The sequence below is a fragment of the Canis lupus genome, chromosome 34 (genome assembly GCF_003254725.2).
Source record: "Canis lupus dingo isolate Sandy chromosome 34, ASM325472v2, whole genome shotgun sequence".
NCBI classification, from domain to species: domain Eukaryota; kingdom Metazoa; phylum Chordata; class Mammalia; order Carnivora; family Canidae; genus Canis; species Canis lupus.
The window spans coordinates 23,116,098-23,136,422 of NC_064276.1; the positions used below are offsets into that span (position 1 = coordinate 23,116,098).

At 36.2% G+C, this 20,325-nt stretch overlaps 2 protein-coding genes across 5 annotated transcripts in view; one reads left to right on the forward strand and one right to left on the reverse strand.

Annotated features, from left to right (window-relative positions):
* Nucleotides 1–13,188, forward strand: part of OSTN (osteocrin) — a 45,746-nt gene extending 32,558 nt beyond the window's left edge. Inside the window, exons 4-5 of the mRNA XM_025425359.3 lie at nucleotides 8,975–9,071; nucleotides 12,920–13,188. Coding sequence (XP_025281144.1) covers nucleotides 8,975–9,059 — 85 coding nt within the window. The 3' untranslated portion in view covers nucleotides 9,060–9,071; nucleotides 12,920–13,188. The remainder of the gene's footprint in view (nucleotides 1–8,974; nucleotides 9,072–12,919) is intronic.
* The window catches only part of UTS2B (urotensin 2B), a 65,272-nt gene continuing 57,992 nt past the window's right edge, over nucleotides 13,046–20,325 (reverse strand). For 2 of the 4 annotated variants that reach the window (XM_049105861.1, XM_049105860.1), the window contains exon 5: nucleotides 13,046–19,619. In XM_049105861.1, the coding sequence (XP_048961818.1) occupies nucleotides 14,991–17,033 (2,043 nt within the window). In that variant the 5' untranslated portion in view covers nucleotides 17,034–19,619 and the 3' untranslated portion in view covers nucleotides 13,046–14,990. The remainder of the gene's footprint in view (nucleotides 19,620–20,325) is intronic. The other 2 variants (XM_049105864.1, XM_025425360.3) reach the window with 1 other exon arrangement.

Sequence of the window (20,325 nt, forward strand, 5' to 3'; positions counted from 1 at the left end):
CGGGGCCGCTGATCTGCTCAGCTGGGGGCAGGAGCGTCCTCGCTGTCCTGGGCCCTCCCGGCCTCTGCCTGTCCCGGGGGAGGCCGGATCCTGGGCTGTGTCCCGGCGCCCTGTGCTCCGGGGCCTGCGCTGGTGGATTCGCGCTCCCGGGCCGCGCAGCCCCCTCCGCGGAGCCGCCGCCCGAGCCCCTCCGAGCTGCTCCTGGAACCGCGCAGGCCCCTCCGCACGGAGCCTCTTCCTCTGCCCGAGCCCCTCCGAGCTGCTCCCGGGGCCGCGCAGCCCCCTCCGCGGAGCCGCCGCCCGAGCCCCCCGAGCTGCTCCGGGTCCCGCCGGGTCCCGCCGTGCGCGCTGCAGCCCTTAGGGAGCTCGGCGCACTCTCCTGGGCGCGCAGTTGCTGTTACTGTCCCAGGGAGCCGGAGGGCATCCTCGCCCTCCTGGGTCCTGCTCCAACTCCCTGCGAGCCCCTTTCCGCCCGGGAAGGTTGGTGCAGCTCCTGCTCCTCCGGGACGGGGCTCTCCTGTCCTGGGGACACTCGCCCCGGCCTCAGCCCGGCTCCTCGCGGGGCCCCTCCCCCTTGGAGGCCTTTGTTCCTTTATGTCTTTTTCCCCGTCTTCCTACCTTGATAGAAGCGCGAACTCTTCTCACTGTAGCATTCCAGCTGGTCTCTCTTTAAATCTCAGGCCGAATTCATAGATTTTCAGGATGATTTGAAGGTTTTCTAGGTAGTTTGGTGGAGACAGGTGATTTGGGGACCCTACTCTTCCGCCATCTTGCTCCCTCCCCCCAAGACTGCTGTTTTTAGAGAACATTCACCACACTCTGATTCTTAGGTTTCTTTCCTTGGAGCTCGAAATTGTAAGCAGGATTGGTAAAAGTTGTTGTTGTATAAAACAATTGGTAGAAAGAAAAGGAAAACATTTACATTCACATGAAATAGCTATTAACTTCAATGAAGTTCCAGTCCACAAACTAAGGCTTAAGATTTTTAAAGCTCTGGTTACCATATGGAACATATTTTTATACCTTGATGTAATTAAATCCCAATAGGATAACAAAAAAGAAGGTACAATCTTCAATTCATTTCATGAGAAAGCATTATCTGGTCATCAAAACTATATACAGAAAGAACAAGAAAAAAATTAGAATAGTAGCATTAAGGAGAGAAGATAAAATTCCTACAAAAAAAATATCAAAACAATTCCAGTAGTGTATTAAAAAGACAATACAGCATCATCATGTTTGAGTTCATCACAAAAATACAGTATAAGGTTAGTTTGCTTTGCAAAGTCAATTAACAGGATAATAGACTGAAGAAGCTAAGCCAGATCATTCAATAGATGCAGAAAAAGCACTCAGTAAAATTAAACATCTACTTATGATCAAAATCACTGATAAACTAATAATAGAAACAGAGGGAAACTTTGTTTTAACCAAGTAAAGGACACCTATTAAAAAACCTTACAGCCCATGCTTTTAAATGGTGTCATAACAACAGAAAATCTAATAAACTATGAAAGGTCTTTTATGGAGAAAATTACAAAAATTCTTGAGAAGGCATGAAAGATAACCTAAAGAAAGATCTTAGATAGTAGGATTCGATATCGTAAAGACTTCAATTCTCTCCAGACTTATTTATACCTTTGATTCAATACAATTTGAGGTAAAGTTGCAAAAGGATTGTCCATGAACCTAACATTTATAAATAACTGAGTATGAATATAAAAAAATGACCTTTGTCTCATTCCATATATAAAAAATTTCAAAAGAATTTAGAACATAAATGTGAAAGGAAAAACTACAAAAAGATTTTAGGATGAAATAAAGGAATATCTTCATAACATTAGAGCAGGAGTCATTAGTAAACAAAAAGTAAAAATATTGATAAATTTAAAAACAACATTAAAGATTTTAATAAAAGACACAATAAAGACTAACCACAAATGGGAAAGTATATTCGCATATAACTGACAAAATCTAACTTTTGGAGTATTTGTAACCCTCCTACAAATCAATATTAAAAAAAAAAAAAAAAGAACTAACTGGGATACCTGGGTGGTAAGTGTCGGGCTCTTGCTTTTGGCTCAAGTCAAGATTTTAGGGTTGTGAGATTGAGCCCTGCCTCGGGCTTCAAGCAGGGTCTGGAATCTGCTTAAAATTCTCTCTCTTCTCCCACTGCACCCCCCACCTTCTCTGTCTATCTCTCTCCCTTTCTAAAAAAAAAAAAAGAAAGAAAAGAAAAGAAAAGAAAGAAAAGAAAAGAAAAAAGAAAAGAAAACAAAACAAAACAAAACCTAACCAATAGAAAACAGGCAGCAGACTTGAACAGGTACTTCCATGAGAAGAAATCCAAGCAGCCAATAAACAAAGGAAAAGGGGAGAAACTTATTCAGGGGAACCAAATTAAAACCACAATGAGATAAAATCGCAAATACTTGACATCTTGCCATTTGCAACAACATGGATAGAAGTAGAGGATATCATGCTAAGTGAAATAAGTCAGTCAGAAAAAGACAAATACCATATGATTTCACTCATTTGTGGAATTTATGAAACAAAACAGATGAATATAGGGGAAGATGAAAAGCCCACATTGCAAGGTTTGGCCTAGATCTGAAACAATTGGGAGTTGTCACACACCACTCTTGGATATGTAAATTGGTACAACTTTGGAACAGTCTGTCACTAGGTAATAGAATTAAGTATAGGCATAGTTGACAATGGTACTTCTACAAACACACTTGAGAGAAATCTTTAAATGTGCCCTAAAGGCATCTATAAGAAAATTTTCATCTGAAGAATACGTAACAACAAAAAAGAAAATAATTCCAATTTCCATCTACGGTAGAATGTCTAAATAAGCGGTTGTATGTTAATAGAATGAAATATTTACAGCAGTGAAAATAACTGAAGCTATATATATCAACATGGACAAATCTCAAAGCAAAATACTTGCTGAAAGAAGTCAAGAAGAGTTCGTACATGATTTCTTTTAAATAAAATTTTAGAACCATCTACACTAAACAAGAGAGTTTTGAATAATACATCTAGATTATAAGGAAAAGCAAGAAGATAATTAGACCAAAATGCAGTCTACAGATTACCTTGGCAACGGAGCCATGAAAGGGATGCAATTTGGGAGCAAGAATGCAGGTTAATTCCAAAGTGCAGGTAATATTCTATCTCTTCATTTGGTGCCAACAGGAATGTTCATTTTATTTTTCTTTAAACTGCAAATAGATAATTCTAGAGGCTATTTCGTATGTGTGAAGTGATTCTCAATAAAATATTTAAATACATATTTTATAACTTGTTTTAGAATGTAAAAAGCTTTTTAGAATGTGGATGATCAAAGAATATAAATGTTTTAAAAAATCCTATTTAACACAAGAAGTATATATTAGTGTAAAGTTTAAAGTTGTATTTAAAATAATCAATCTATTCTCTATATTAGTTTGGCAGATATTTTTGTATCCTTAAACTATTTCAGAATCATTTAAAATGGAAAATGAACACAGATCTATAATATAAGCCATGTCATACCATTATTTTGTCACAAGAGGGACTAAATAGTCAGAAAGTACAGCTTTCCCCTTTGGTCTTAAGAATATTTCACTTTCTTAACTTTTATGTTTTACACATTGTTTATTCCTGTAAGTGTACTTGTTTAGAGCTTAGTACAGTGATATATATTTCATAACAGCAAAAGTGTTAAGATAAATACTAGTTTGCCATTTTACTTCTAAATAGTTGGAAGCTGTGTAGAAATAATTTAACTTACTGAAATATGATCTTTTTTTGGTTTAACTGCTTTATGGGAATAACTGTTTTCATTTTGTTTTAGTGCCAAAAATGTTAAATACTGAATGGCTTTTCATATATATTTGTTTATTGATTTTTCTTCTTTGATTTAAAGATACATATAAGCATTTGAAACCAATTCCAAATTTTAGAAAAAAACATCAAAGTAATTATATGGATCTGTGGCTAGAACAAAAGCATTCATATCCACTTGGCCAGTGGTTTTCAAACTCTGCTGTAAGCACCCTGAAGTGTTTCTGGAAGCTCTTTCAGGGACCACCATATAGGGAAAAGGAGGGGCACTTCTTTACAATGACAGCTCTTTTATTATTTTTTTTTATTATTAGAGAGAGAGAGAGCAAGAACACAAGCAGGGGAAGAGGCAGAGGGAGAGAGAATGAGAGTAGCAGACTCTCTGCTGAGCAGGGAGCCTGATGCAAGGCTGGATCCCAGGATCCCGAGATCATGACCTGACCCAAAGGCAGATGCTTAACTGATTGAGATACCCAGGCGCCCCTATAGAGACAGTTCTTTACTTAACATTTTAGGTATTGATCTCTTTTACAAACCTTTTATTTGTATAAATAGTAAACTACAAATAGTTTGAAAACCAGTGGATAGGGGAAGACTGATAGAAAATGATAGTAGGATCAGTTAAAATGTGTAAAAATGATTTCATTAGCTTTTTCTTTTTTTTAAGATTTTATTTATTTATTTGAGAGAGAAAGAAAAAATACACAGGCAGAGGGAGGGGCAGAGGCAGAGGAAGAAGGAAAAGCAGGCTCCCCAGGGAGCAGGGAGCCCAATGAAGGACTGGATCCCAGGACCCTGAGATCATGACCTGGGCTGAAGGTAGACACTTAACCAACTAAGCCACCCAGGTGCCCCATTTTTTAAAAGACTTTATTTATTTGTTTGAGAGAGAGAAAAAGCATGAGAGTGAGAACATGATAGGTGAGGAAGGGCAGAGGGAGAGAGAGAAGCAAGCTCCCCACTGAGCAGAAAGCCCAACGTGAGGCTTGATCCCAGGTCCCTGGGATCCTGACCTGGGCCAAAGACAGATGTTTAACCAACCAAGCCACCCAGGTGCCCCATGTTTTTGTTTTTTGTTTTTTTTTTTAAGATTTTATTTATTTATTTGAGAGAGAGAGAGAGAGGCCTCGTTAGCTTTTCTCAAGTAAAATGTGAGCTTTAACAGATTATGCATATCTCATTCACCACTGTATGCCCAGCGCAGAGAATAAATAACAATGGTTCTGCATAAAGCAATCAAATTTAGTTAAGAAATAAGTGTGTTAAATAAACAAACAGGTCTGAAAGATAGGCGAGCAGGTATTATCTAAATTTGATCAAAGAGAGAGAGAGAGAGAAGCTCAGAATGACAACAGTCTTACAAACGCTTACACTACCATTAAGTAGAAGAACCAAATAGAATCAAAGTCTTTCATATCCTGGTTCCTAATCAAGTCTTGGGGAAAGAATGGAAGGAAAGGTCATGGAACAAGGGAAGATGTAAGGAAAAAAATAATTTATTTGCCTTTCCATCACTATAGCTGCCTTTTATTTGCTTGAGCAAAAAAAGATCAACTGCAGGAAAGAAAGGGGAAAATGCTACTTTCATTTATTTTATCTTTATTTTAAAAAAAATGCATTAGGACTCTTAACCAATACATGTTCTGTTCTAATTTATAATAACACATCATACTTTCCTTTAAAAAAGCAGAAGCATTACTTTTCCTGCCACCATCCATGCCACAAGCGCTTTGGGAGGTCAGATCACATGTGTGGCACTACTCTTTCTCCAAACTGCCATTTCCTTCCCCTTCTCACCAGGCCTTTAAACATCTGGAAGGGGTTGCTTTCTCACTTCCTCTTCCTACTTTTTTTTCTTTTTTTATCTTTTTTTTTCTTCCTCTTCCTACTTGTCTGGAACTTCTGAGCACTCTCCTCCACCCTGAGGTGACTTTTATCTTACCCCTGCCCTGATGGAGTTAGTCAGTAAAGGGACTAAAGGGTTCAAGGAATAAAAGTCATTATCAGTCTCTTTTTTTATATATACACAGCATTGCCCACGACATAAGCTCTCAATCACACAAATATATCCATGTTTTATCGCTATGGTAATACATTACCTTAAACTTCTGGACTCAAAACAATACAAATATATTATGTAACAATTCTGTAGGTCCGAAATCCAATAGAACCTTGGCAGTCACCATATGCCAATCTACACAACTTTTCTTAGTTTCCTTTCCAATTAGGTGCAGCCATGTGATGGATTGTTAGCCACTGTGTAACTATAATTCTCCCTGCTGGCTGCTCTGTGCTCTCCTTTCTTTGCCTGATGTGCCAGCTGACTAAGGAAGAAGTCAAGAGGTCAGCAGGTAGCACTCCTGGAGGGTCCAGAGGAGAAATCATTTCCTGTTCTTTTAGGTTGTTGGCAGAATTCAGTCCTTTTGGTTGTAGGACTTATATTCTCATTTTCTTTTGAGAACCTCTAGAAGTTACAGAATTCCTTTTCTTTTATTTTAGATTTATTTATTTGAGAGAGTGTGTGTGTGTGTGTGTGTGTGTGTGTGTGTGTGTGTGTATGAACAGAGGGGGAGGATGGAGGGAGAGGGAGAGAGAATCCTCAAGCAGGCTCCACACTGAGCGCAGAGTCAAGCAAGGACCCTGAGATCATGACCTGAGCAGAAATCAAGAGTCAGATACCCAACTGACTGAGCCACATGGGCACCCCTAGCATTCCTTTGTTCTTGATCCTTTCCTCCATCCTCAAGGCCAGTGGTGGTGGGTTAAGTGCAGCTCTCCAACCAACCCACTCTTCAGTCAGACTGGGCCTACTCAGATAATTCAGGATAATCTCACCTCAAAGTCCTTTTTAATCCTATCTGCAAAGTATCTTTTGCTACGTAAGGTGATGTACTTATGGGTTCTGTAGGTTATGGTGTGAATGTCCTTGAGGAGACCTTATTCTTACTACCATAAGGAAAATAACTGCTTAAAATAAAAGTTTATAAATTATGTGAATAAAAATAAAAAATATAAAAGGTGTTTTTTCTTTTTTCCAAAAATAATTCTTTATAATTATATCAGAATACCCATAGCACAACTGATATGCATAATTTCCTATGATTCTTCATCATTAAATGTATGCTTATTTTATAGAGAATATGTTTCCCCTTTGACTATCAAGTTGAAAAATATGTAGTCAATGTAGTATCAAAAAATCCGGAGTACAAAGATAGACCCCACTTAAGAAGGTATGTTTTTCAGAAATCTAAAGAGTAGAGGTAGTGTTATGGCTAGGTTAAGAATAAGCACTAATTTTTTTTCCTGGATTTCCCCCCCACTGATCGAACTACTGTCTAGCAGACAGCCTTATAAGATCATATATACTATGCCATCTGCATTGACTAACAGAACCACAAGCCAAACTAGAAAAGATGGTGGATGTGAATCAATAGAAAAGAAGGCTGCATTAGTACAAAACAGAACAAAACAAAACAAAACAAAACAAAACAAAACAAAACAATAAACACATAACATGGCCCTGTTCCTCCAATATCATTTGGAGATAACCTCCAAATTTGATTCATTGCCTATTTTTATCATCTTTGTCTACATAGTACTAGGCACATATGACTGACATATATAAAGCATTAAATATTAATTACCATCCAATTTATTGTTTTAATTACAATCAGTGTTAATGGATGTTCCATATGCAAGACACAGTAATAAAAATACCCCATGTTTCCATTTTTCTCTATACTTCTCAGAGCCTTAAAATCAATTATTTACCTAATAATGATATGAGGAACACTGATTAGACCTGGTAGTTAATGAAGACCTTGTGTCAATAAAAATGAGGTATTTTTTCCTCTACGTGTTCATATTTTCTCATTACTCATCTGAGAGTACTTAATCATAGATTTTTGAAAGCAAAGGCTATGTCTGATTTATCAATCCCAAGGTAGCCACAGGAGCCTTAAATGGTAGTTACATAATAAATGATAATAGAAAAAAATCATAGATATTGAAGTTTTTGTTCACATTTAGTGTTTAAATTTTGTAGTGTATATCGACAATCTAATGCAAGTAGTTAGAATAGAAGCTATTCAGAATGTTCTGAAACAAATATTGTTAATTCTTTAAGCCTTTGAAAATTGATTCAGTTGAGGATGCCTGGTGGCTAAGTGGTTGAGCGTCTGCCTTTGGCTCAGGTTGTGATCCTGGGATCAAGTCCTGCATCGGGCTCCCTTCGAGGAGACTGCTTCTCCCTCTTCCTGTGTCTCTGCTTCTGTCTGTGTGTCTCTCATGAATAAACAAACAACAAAAAAAATCTTTAAAAATAATTGATTCAGTTGTCTCTGTCTTCATGAAGAAGACTGAAAACTTCTCAAAGTTCCAAGACCAGTGAGAGATATGTTCTGAGAGTTCTGGGACCTCCCCTATTAGGATTTTTATTTGGTGGAACTAAGGGATGGCAATTACAAATCAAATTAAAATGTTTCTTCTTTCTAAAGAGAGAATTTACTAAACATACAAGCTAGAAGTCCTCTCCTCTGATTTTTTAAACTTCATTTTCATAATAAACTTTTTTTTTCAAATAATAATTGACACAGAGAATATGTAACAGACATAGGCCATTTTGTACAAAGCTTATCTGGGTAAAATTTAAATGATGACATAAGTGATGACATAAGTAAGCACTATTACCACCCCCACCACCATTCTTCCCATGAAGAACCATTCTGAGTCAGAAACTGGGGAAAACACTGACCTAGTGCAATTGTCTTCCATAACAGAGGAATACACCAACATTTGAAATGAGAAAGGGACTTACCCAAGCTAAACACTCAGCAGATTGATATGCTGATTAGACCCGGCTTTTCATCTGCACTGTTTGATTTTGCATAAGTAATTTAATTTTTCAAACCTTCAGATTCCTCAGATATAAAGTAGAGGTAGTTATACCTACTTTGACAGAGGTTGAGAGGATAAGAGATAGTATCTGGCACATAGTAGGTGCTGATGAAGCTGATGAATGGTAACTAGTGTGTGTATTCCAACTCCTAAAGAAAGCCCCCAGATCCGCAAGATATAAAAGAACAAAAGTCATAATTGATAACTTGGACTTTAGCTTAAAAATGTTCTCCTTGGTTTGTTTCAGGAAAGTAATAGATCATCCAAAAAGGCGATTTGGTGTTCCTGTGGATCGGATTGGTGGAAACCGCCTCTCAAATTCCAGGGGCTAACTGATACCAAATGTGAGTACAATTTGAATGTGTAGCAGGATATGCAGGCTTCTGACTAGCATTTCACAATGGACTAATGGATGCATCTTGATTTGTATATTGCCCTTTTGATTTCCTAGCTTATAAATTCACTGTTTCAACATTCCTATACTCAGTTAGTATATTGATGTTAAGTAACTTAAATACATTAAAGAAGCAAAAGAATATTCGAGATCTACTTCACCATAAAAAGATTCAGTTATTCCCACAGATTTTATATAATTATTGAATATTAATATGTGAACAATGGTTAAAATTCTAATTGATGTAATAAATCACTGATGTAATCGATGTAATAAATACAGAACTGTGTAGTAATCCCTCTATTATGAAGAAGACAGATTTCAGTGACACGCACCATTTTGCATTTTGTTTCTAATGACTACATCCCCAGAATTGTAATAACATGGACCATAGGGGAGAGAACAGTATAGCAGAAAGAGTATTAGCCATGGCATCAGAACACCTATTCCCAATCCTAGCTCTGTCACTAGTTCATTATCTTGTTTCCATACTTGTTTCTCTATATCTTGTACCGTTAGATAGTAACATAGTGGTATGATGAGAATTAAATTAGATATATATGGGGCACACACTACACAAAGTGATCTTCGATTACAGTTCTGAAAATGTACTCTGTGCTGGGCCCTATACTTGGTGCGATCATCCCATTCCATAAATTAGGTCCGATCACTACTCAGTATCTTGAGAAGTAGTACATTACGAGGAGTGAAGTGTTAGCTGGAGAGGCCAGCTCTGTGGATCAAACCCCAGTTCATCTATCTGTTAGTTGTGGGACCTTGGTTAAATTCTGAAATTCCACTCTGTAAAATGAAGACAATAATAAATTCTATCAAATTATATTGTCCAGTGTACTAAATGAATTGAAACATATTAAGCATTTAAAGTAGTGTCTGACATGTAAGTACTCCATAATAATAATAGCTAATACTATTATTAATATTATACAATAAGCAGAAAAGGCATATTAACCCACAATGCCATATGGCTAGTAAATGATGTAAGTAGCTTAAATTCCAGAGCTTAAACTCCAGAAAGCTTAAATTCTGAGCTTACATTTTCAAAAGTATATTTAGTCATACATTATATATTTTAAACATAAAATGTTAAACATAAAATCTAGGCAACGTATTTTTTCTCAGTAAAGCTTACAGAGGATGCATCCTCCCTCTCAAGCAGATAAGACAATCTGGAACTGTTTTGCCAATTTCAAGCATGAATTTCGTGCTTTTTATTTCTCTCAGGATGATCCTTAGACCAATGATACAGATCCCCCAAAGCATCACACTAGCCCTGAACCTTTCAATTTAAATCCTGCCAGTTTTTTTCTTTTCATCAAATGCCCTAAACCATAATGAGAAGTCAATATTTTTACTTCAACTTTATTATTCTCAGAATAACTCAGTTAAAAGAATTTTTTTTCTCCATGGAGCTCTTGATCAATGAAATCATGAAGTTACTGATGTCCACCAATATGAGAGGATTTAATGAGTACTGTGAATAAAACAGTGCATTTTGAGCACTACCATCTTCAAAACACGGTTTGAACTTTCCTTATATCTAGAGATACACCAAGTATGGTTACTCTTCAGGACTGTTTAAAATCACCACATTATCTTTGAGTAGGATCTAATTGCTATTAAAAACCAAGTAACTCCTTGAAATTAGGATCATAATCCTCCAGTTTCTCGACGTATTGAGAGCATTATGACACTGAGATTGAAACAATTAGGTTTCTACATGTACTCTATCACCTTGGACATGCTGGATTATCACCTATTTTAGTATTTCTAAATTAAACCAAAACAGGTTATGATTTAAAAAATCATGTAGGAAACTCATTTACATATACATTTTCATATGAAATTTTAGAGCATACAAACTCCAGATAACCACTGAACTATGAAAAGGTAGTTGAATGAATATAATGTCTCCTGAATCACTATGGGTGAAATTAAAATTCATATATTATGTCCTTCATAGTGGTATGATGACAACCACTATCCTTATTGTTAAAGTTTCAAGATAGTAATAAAACAAAATAACAGGCTTACAATAAAATTTAGCATCATATATTTTCTCTTTCCCTTTTGTCAATAATTGCAGGTGCAGCCGTTCAACCATTAGGTTTCTATTCATTATTTCCTGCCATTATCACTGAGATTTCTCAGATGCTTTTTTGCTTCCTCATATGAAGTTTAGTGTTTTATAGTTTATGAATAGTAAAAAACATAAAAAAATATATCTGATTTCCATTTAACTTTACAAAATCACTTTTGTATGTTATTTCTTATTGGTACAGTATTTTTTGGATTAAGTCACTATGAGTTTCAAAAACATAAAATCTCACTTAATCCAATCCTTTTTTTTAAAAAAAATTTTATTTATTTATGATAGTCACACACAGAGAGAGAGAGAGAGAGAGAGAGAGAGAGGCAGAGGGAGTAGCAGGCTCCATGCCAGGAGCCCGACGTGGGATTCGATCCCGGGTCTCCAGGATCGCACCCTGGGCCAAAGGCAGGCGCCAAACCGCTGCGCCACCCAGGGATCCCCAATCCTTTTTTTGTTGTTGTTTTGTTTTTAACAAAGGAGTCTGTGAGAGGGTCTGTGAGAGGAAATTGATTTGCTCAAAATTTTACAGACTTTTGGAGCAAAATCCCAAACCCAGGTGTCTCTGAACTTCTAGGCCAGCATTTCTCTTCATGACCTATAAAGTCTTCAGGATGCTAAGTTGTCATTGCTGGATGCCAACTTTTCTGGTTATACATTTCTAAAACAAACAGAAGTGGAATGTTATACTTTGTGAAAATCTTTGTTCCACTTCTGTGGGAATTAATGTATACTCTTTTAAAGTAGGTTTATTTGTGGTTCTCGGTTTCAGTCTTCATACTAAAAGTGAAACTGGTTCTAATCATGGAAGTTTTGCGTGGTTTGAGTTTAGATCTAGATGCAGCTGCTGTATGTTACCTAGTTTCCAGAACAGATAACCTCTTCTCAATATGTGTTTTAAAAAAGAAGATAACCTGGTATTTGGAACAATGTCTTCCTCAAGTTATTAACATATTGGACCACAGTTTTGAGTTTTTTATAGGCTTCAGCTCTAAGCAACTCAAATGGGTTTTATTTAACATTTCATATCTTCTCTAAATACAGTTAGCAAGTTCTACGTCACTGCCATTGAAACTAGGATGCCTTCCTGATGAAATTTGGTAGAAATGGGACTATTAGTTATGCTTTCCCTTGCTGCCACATGCACAAAGACTTTTAATAATGTAAGGCATATGTTGCTGTATTTTCCTGACAATTTTTTATTTTGGATAAATATTGACACACTATCATTCATATATATTAAAAGAATTCTCAAAGAGCAGAAATATCATGTTTAAATGTCAGTATTATTGTTGGGCCCTTTAAGTAGAGCAAAATATACAATTAGCAATGTGCTTTCATAGCAATAAACTGAAAGTATTAGTTTGATCATTTCTTTCTTATGTCATGGCAACATCCCTGAACCAGGATTGAAGACTGAAAAGAAATAGAATACAGCAGGTATCCAAAGCAAGGAATTGTGGCTTGAGCATAAGCACCTGGCTTGTACATTGAAGATGCTCCTTTTAATGTTTTTTCATCTGAAATTATCATTTTGCATTATTGTCTTTGCAATTAAAGCATGTCCTAAGAAAAAAAGCTATAATGAAACATCTTGTAGAGTTTTAGCTCTTGTCGATTGATGTTCATGGTACTTCCCTTATCTATGGAGCTCTCAGTAGCTTTAACAATTTCAATTTTCATTTTTGCAGACACAACTTCCTCGGAGGAAACGTCACAGAAACATGGAAGATGCTTCAGTGAAATCCTTTGCACTCCTGAATGATAAAACATTTAAAGAACTGACCTTCTGCAAATCCTTTCCACAGTTTGAACTTCAGTCTATCACATCAAAGTATTGTTATAACTTCAATTAAATTATGCAGACCATTTCAAAGCATGGATTTTTTAAAATATGTATTTTAGTTAAGAGAAATGGTTACCTAACTCCAAAACTTGCTTTTCCAAGAAACAATCGAAACACTATACAGTGAAATGCTTTCTATATGCATTTACTAGTTACACTCATGCTGTTGAAGAATAATAACTGAAGACCAACTTGTTTCTGTAAAACTTGGATACAATCTGTTTGCTCATTATTGAGGAACAAGGAAAGACACTGTTGTATATGTTCTCTTAAATATTTTATTTCTCTCTTATCCTTTGCCTGTGAGCCTCTTGGGTAATAATTATGAAATTAGGCTTCTCTTAATGTATTCACCTATCAGTCAGGTTCAACCAAATAAAACGTAGCCCAGAAATAAAAGAAGAAAGATTTATAAGCAAGGGGAAAAAAGCCAGCAGTAATAAAGCCCATCAATTTTATTCTTCTAAAGAACTGAGAAAATACTTGCAGTTCAGAGCACATTAACAGAAGTAGGAAGTGAAGGATATCACTCATTTGTCAAGTTTGGAGGTTTCATGTCCCCTAACAACTTTTCTTTTCTCTAAATTACAACTGGTAGTTAATTAAGAGCAGCAGTGGTTAATTGTGAGAACAACCTCACAGGAGTAACAGATGAAATTATGGGGGAAGGCTAAGAATCACTAAGTAGTAAACTACTAAAGCAGTCTGGGGCTCATTAAATATACATAATTTTAGCACAGTATAATAAGTATCTTCTTGATGCTTATTATACTGTGACTCACCTACAAAACTGGTTTCATACACTGTGTCTAATAAGGCATTGGAAAGTATATTGTTTAAGAATGATTTCTTTAAAATGATTCAAATTATTTTTCATTGATCTATTAAAGCGTAAAGTGTCATACTCTGGAAAGTTCATTTCTCAACAGTAACTGTGATGTTACTGCAACTTAGGTACATGAGCCCGTTGTGCATTGGGTATGCTTTCAAAACACAAAGATAACTTATTTCTTGAAGCAGACACAGCATAAGTTAGCAGAAATTTTTAAAGCCTCTAGAAAACACTTCTTTAAACCCAAGTAATCACTGTCAAACAGATCTGACATATGAGAGGAAGGAAGTTTGGTCAGTAGGACAGAGGTTTATTTTAGCATAAAAGGAAGAATGTTATAAGATGGTATATTCATATTACAAGAGGAAAAATGGATAGTTGTTAATTTGAACTAAAAAATGAATAAATATATCAAAGAATAAAGTGGACTCAAAGAACATAGAAATGAACATGTATACTTAGAATACAGAGTGGGTTTGCATATAGATTCTTAGTTTTGGGGAAATCTTTCCAACTGATGAAAATCTTCACATTTAAGTTTAGAGAATAAACAATAAATTAATGGTTCTGTTAAATGTAATAGATGGACTGTAGCAAAGAGAGATGAATTTTGAGAGAACTAACCAATTCTGTTTTCCATAAACTTGCATTAGAAAGTTAGCAGTGGGTAAATATTCTGTAGGACTTGTCATTTGAAAGAATTATTTAAGAAGTTAGAATGTATCTTGCCATCTTTCCCCAACCTTCTGTTGAATTATAGAAATGTGTTCTAGGCCTTGGAAGTTCTTTCTTCCCTTTTTCGCCCATCTGGGTGTTTGTAAGCTTCTAATCCAACGAGGTGCTGCTGCTTCATGCATTGACAAAGGTATTAAAGCCTACTTTAGCCTACGAATTTCTTATGGTGAAGATTTATTTTTTTATTTTTTTTTCAGGTTACAAAGAAATTTTTAGGAAAATCTCTAATTTGTATTTTCTCCCCCACCAAATAAATTTGTACAAGAGGTATCATTGGCAACTTTTTTCCCCATTGGGGTGACATTCATTTAACATAACATTAACCATTTTAATGTGTTCATTTGGTACATCACAATGTTGTGCAACAACAACCTTTATTTGGTTGCATAATACCCTCCAGTTCCATCCACGTTGAAGCAAATGGTGGGTATTTGTCATTTCTAATAGCTGAGTAATATTCCATTGTATACATAAACCACATCTTCTTTATCCATTCATCTTTCGTTGGACACCGAGGCTCCTTCCACAGTTTGGCTATAGTGGCCATTGCTGCTAGAAACATCGGGGTGCAGGTGTCCCGGCGTTTCATTGCATTTGTATCTTTGGGGTAAATCCCCAACAGTGCAATTGCTGGGTCGTAGGGCAGGTATATTTTTAACTCTTTGAGGAACCTCCACACAGTTTTCCAGAGTGGCTGCACCAGTTCACATTCCCACCAACAGTGTAAGAGGGTTCCCTTTTCTCCGCATCCTCTCCAACATTTGTTGTTTCCTGCCTTGTTAATTTTCCCCATTCTCACTGGTGTGAGGTGGTATCTCATTGTAGTTTTGATTTGTATTTCCCTGATGGCAAGTGATGCAGAGCATTTTCTCATGTGCATGTTGGCCATGTCTATGTCTTCCTCTGTGAGATTTCTCTTCATGTCTTTTGCCCATTTCATGATTGGATTGTTTGTTTCTTTGGTGTTGAGTTTAATAAGTTCTTTATAGATCTTGGAAACTAGCCCTTTATCTGATATGTCATTTGCAAATATCTTCTCCCATTCTGTAGGTTGTCTTTGAGTTTTGTTGACTGTATCCTTTGCTGTGCAAAAGCTTCTTATCTTGATGAAGTCCCAATAGTTCATTTTTGCTTTTGTTTCTTTTGCCTTTGTGGATGTATCTTGCAAGAAGTTACTATGGCCGAGTTCAAAAAGGGTGTTGCCTGTGTTCTTCTCTAGGATTTTGATGGAATCTTGTCTCACATTTAGATCTTTCATCCATTTTGAGTTTATCTTTGTGTATGGTGAAACAGAGTGGTCTAGTTTCATTCTTCTGCATGTGGATGTCCAATTTTCCCAGCACCATTTATTGAAGAGACTGTCTTTCTTCCAATGGATAGTCTTTCCTCCTTTATCGAATATTAGTTGCCCATAAAGTTCAGGGTCCACTTCTGGATTCTCTATTCTGTTCCACTGATCTATGTGTCTGTTTTTGTGCCAGTACCACACTGTCTTGATGACCACAGCTTTGTAGTACAACCTGAAATCTGGCATTGTGATGCCCCCAGATATGGTTTTCTTTTTTAAAATTCCCCTGGCTATTCGGGGTCTTTTCTGATTCCACACAAATCTTAAAATAATTTGTTCTAACTCTCTGAAGAAAGTCCATGGTATTTTGATAGGGATTGCATTAAACGTGTATATTGCCCTGGGTAACATTGACATTTTCACAATATTAATTCTGCCAATCCATGAGCATGGAATATTTTTCCATCTCTTGGTGTCTTCCTCAATTTCTTTCAGAAGTGTTCTATAGTTTTTAGGGTATAGATCCTTTACATCTTTGGTGAGGTTTATTCCTAGGTATCTTATGCTTTTGGGTGCAATTGTAAATGGGATTGACTCCTTAATTTCTCTTTCTTCAGTCTCATTGTTAGTGTATAGAAATGCCACTGACTTCTGGGCATTGATTTTGTATCCTGCCACGCTACCGAATTGCTGTATGAGTTCTAGCAATCTTGGGGTGGAGACTTTTGGGTTTTCTATGTAGAGTATCATGTCATCGGCGAAGAGAGAGAGTTTGACTTCTTCTTTGCCAATTTGAATGCCTTTAATGCCTTTTTGTTGTCTGATTGCTGAGGCTAGGACTTCCAGTACTATGTTGAATAGCAGTGGTGAGAGTGGACATCCCTGTCTTGTTCCTGATCTTAGGGGAAAGGCTCCCAGTGCTTCCCCATTGAGAATGATATTTGCTGTGGGCTTTTCATAGATGGCTTTTAAGATGTCGAGGAATGTAGGCAATCTAGAAGAAATGGACGCATTCCTGGAAAGCCACAAACTACCAAAACTGGAACAGGAAGAAATAGAAAACCTGAACAGGCCAATAACCAGGGAGGAAATTGAAGCAGTCATCAAAAACCTCCCAAGACACAAGAGTCCAGGGCCAGATGGCTTCCCAGGAGAATTTTATCAAACGTTTAAAGAAGAAATCATACCTATTCTCCTAAAGCTGTTTGGAAAGATAGAAAGAGTTGGAGTACTTCCAAATTCGTTCTATGAAGCCAGCATCACCTTAATTCCAAAGCCAGACAAAGACCCCGCCAAAAAGGAGAATTACAGACCAATATCCCTGATGAACATGGATGCAAAAATTCTCAACAAGATACTGGCCAATAGGATCCAACAGTACATTAAGAAAATTATTCACCATGACCAAGTAGGATTTATCCCTGGGACACAAGGCTGGTTCAACACCCGTAAAACAATCAATGTGATTCATCATATCAGCAAGAGAAAAACCAAGAACCATATGATCCTCTCATTGGATGCAGAGAAAGCATTTGACAAAATACAGCATCCATTCCTGATTAAAACTCTTCAGAGTGTAGGGATAGAGGGAACATTCCTCGACATCTTAAAAGCCATCTATGGTGAAGATTTAAAGTTGAATTAAACAAATTGATTTCCTATCATCTTTATTTTTTTAATGCAAAGTTATGCGTATGGCCTTCAGTTTAATTAAAGTCAGAGGTCACAATATAGGGATTTATACTCTATTCTAATGTGTAATGCATTTATCTCATAATATATATACAAGACTTCAAGAACAAAAAGAGAAAAATGTTTTCTCCACTCATAGCTATTTTATTTTCTATTTTAATTTTTACCACTACTTTATACAAAGTAGAAAATAAGTCAGCAGTACACTAGTTTGAAATAAGGCATTCTTTTAACATAGCAGGAAATTAAAACATAATTTCTGTTAAGAATATTATGAATCATCTCATTCATTTGTGAAACTTCATAGAGCAAATTGTAAATATGGATTTATATCTTCTGGCATCAATTACATAACCTGTTTTTCATGAGAGATGTTCATTCCTGGTTGTATCATCTTAAAATTTACTCACACTACAAAAAGTCTAGCAAATTATACCTTTAATTTACAGATAACTTAAAGGAATCAAATTTCTCAAAGCAAACTATTAAAAGGTGATTTGGTGGAATCTTCTAAAAGGAAGAAGTAGCAATAACTTTTTAAAATGACCTTAGCCCTGAATGTTCAGAATGCATATTGTTTAACTATTCCAAAGTTAATAAATATGAGATGATGAACACAGGAGTTTTTGACTTTCTTTAGAACAGTATTATGTTTGTGTTTCTAACTAGTATAAATATGTGAGAATAATTAGGCATTATTGAGCAACTAATATTTATCTACATTTGATGGCTCCTAACAAGTATATAAATAACACTATAGATATATTACTCAACTTGATTTGTTTTATGGGTTTTTAAACTTAAACAATATTGTTCATTCTCTCTTACGAGATAGTTTTCTCTTTAAGCACCACAAAATTAATATTATGTAGATAAGCTGCATTTACCCCATGTGAAATAAGGAACTGTGTGTAGGCTCATCTGGCCATCTATTCTAGTCCTTGATTTTTTTTAAGCTACTTTGAGAGAAACAGAGAGGGAGAGAGGCAGAGACACAGGCAGAGGGAGAAGCAGGCTCCATGCAGGGACCCTGACATGGGACTCGATCCCAGGTCTCCGGGATCACACCCCGGGCTGAAGGTGGCACTAAACCACTGAGCCACCTGGGCTGCCCTATTCTAGTCCTTAATATTCTGTAAAGTTACTTTGATGATGTTTCTCTGCTAGCACAGGTGACAGACAAAATTGAACTCCCTGCCTTGAGTTGATTAAATAAGCTTGTTCAGATGCAATCAAGAGCAGTTTGATGTATAGATGTGAAAAAGAAAAAAAAGAATCAAGAAAACGCCAAAGAGTTTTGTTTATTTTTTTAGCACAATGAGTGTAGTCTCTTAAGACATGCTGAGTCTCGAATATTTCATGATGCTGTGGTGGAGGCAGAGATGAGAATTAAGAAACCAAAAGCCAAATAGTTTTGTAAGAAAGTTTTCGTAATAGCTATCTCTGAGACATCTAATGTTACTTTCTCCCAGAGCCCAATAAATCATATATTCCTTCTCTCTAGTAACATATTTATTTGGTTGTAGTAGTTTCAGTGACAGTTGTCCAAATGAACAGAAAAGAGATAGTAGCTAGCGCAATCATAAGAAAGAGAAAGGACAATTTTTTTTCATAAATTGAGACCATAGAGTTTAATTTTCCAAGATGCTTTTTTAAAATATTTTAATGTATAGCTCAACAGCATGGTCATCACCAGACAAAACCATATATAGACATTGAATCTATGGAAAGCATACAATTATAGATACAACACTGTCAACTTTAGCACTACAAGTCCATTTGATATAGCCCATGCCAGACAAAAGTGCAACCGACTTGCCATTATTCACAACTTAAACCTTAAGTATGCAATATGTAGAATAAATGCCACCGTTACTTTATGCTTAAAATAGCTTCAATCTTTAAGCAGTAATAAGTAGACGTATTTCTTTTTTCTAATGTTCTTCTCTTTTTGTATCCAGAGAAAAAAACTTCAGACACAGTATTTCCAAAAGCAGGCTAAAAAAGAAAATGAAACAAATTCTTTATTAGGAGGATATTTGATGAAGCATTACATTTGAATAAAATAGTTCATGTGTAGCTCAGTATGAGCAAGAGAGTTTGGTAAAAGGATTGTTCAATGTGGTTGTTATGAGCCTCATGTGAATCTATACATTAATTAAAATTAAATAAAATTTAAAAATTCAGCTTCTCCATCACACTAGCCACATTTAGAGTACCCCATAGTGACTTGTAACCAGTGAGTACCATAATGGTCACTTCATCTCAGAAAGTTCATTTATATAGACTGTTCTACATAACAATGCACATAATACAGTTCAGAGAATACAGTAGGTTGTCCAATTAGATACATCTCTCTGTTTTATATTTGGGGTGACTGAAATCCCAAAGGAGAAGTCACATGAGTAAAAACTATGATAAATATGGTTCAATTTATGGGGGAGGGAGGGGAAAGGAAGGAAGAGAGTTTAAAGTTCACTTTGCAAATCCCCAAATGTTATTTAAGCAATTTGATTGTCACATTGAGTCTTCACATTCGGGCCATAAAAATGATGCTTCAGAAAAATCAAACCAATTCTAACAGTACTCTTTAACTTTCAAATGCACAAATGAGTTATTTTAAATCTTCTATAGGTTGCTCCCAATCACTTGACTTATAGTAGCTTCATAGAATTCGGGATAAATTTCTCTGATTCCCGGGATG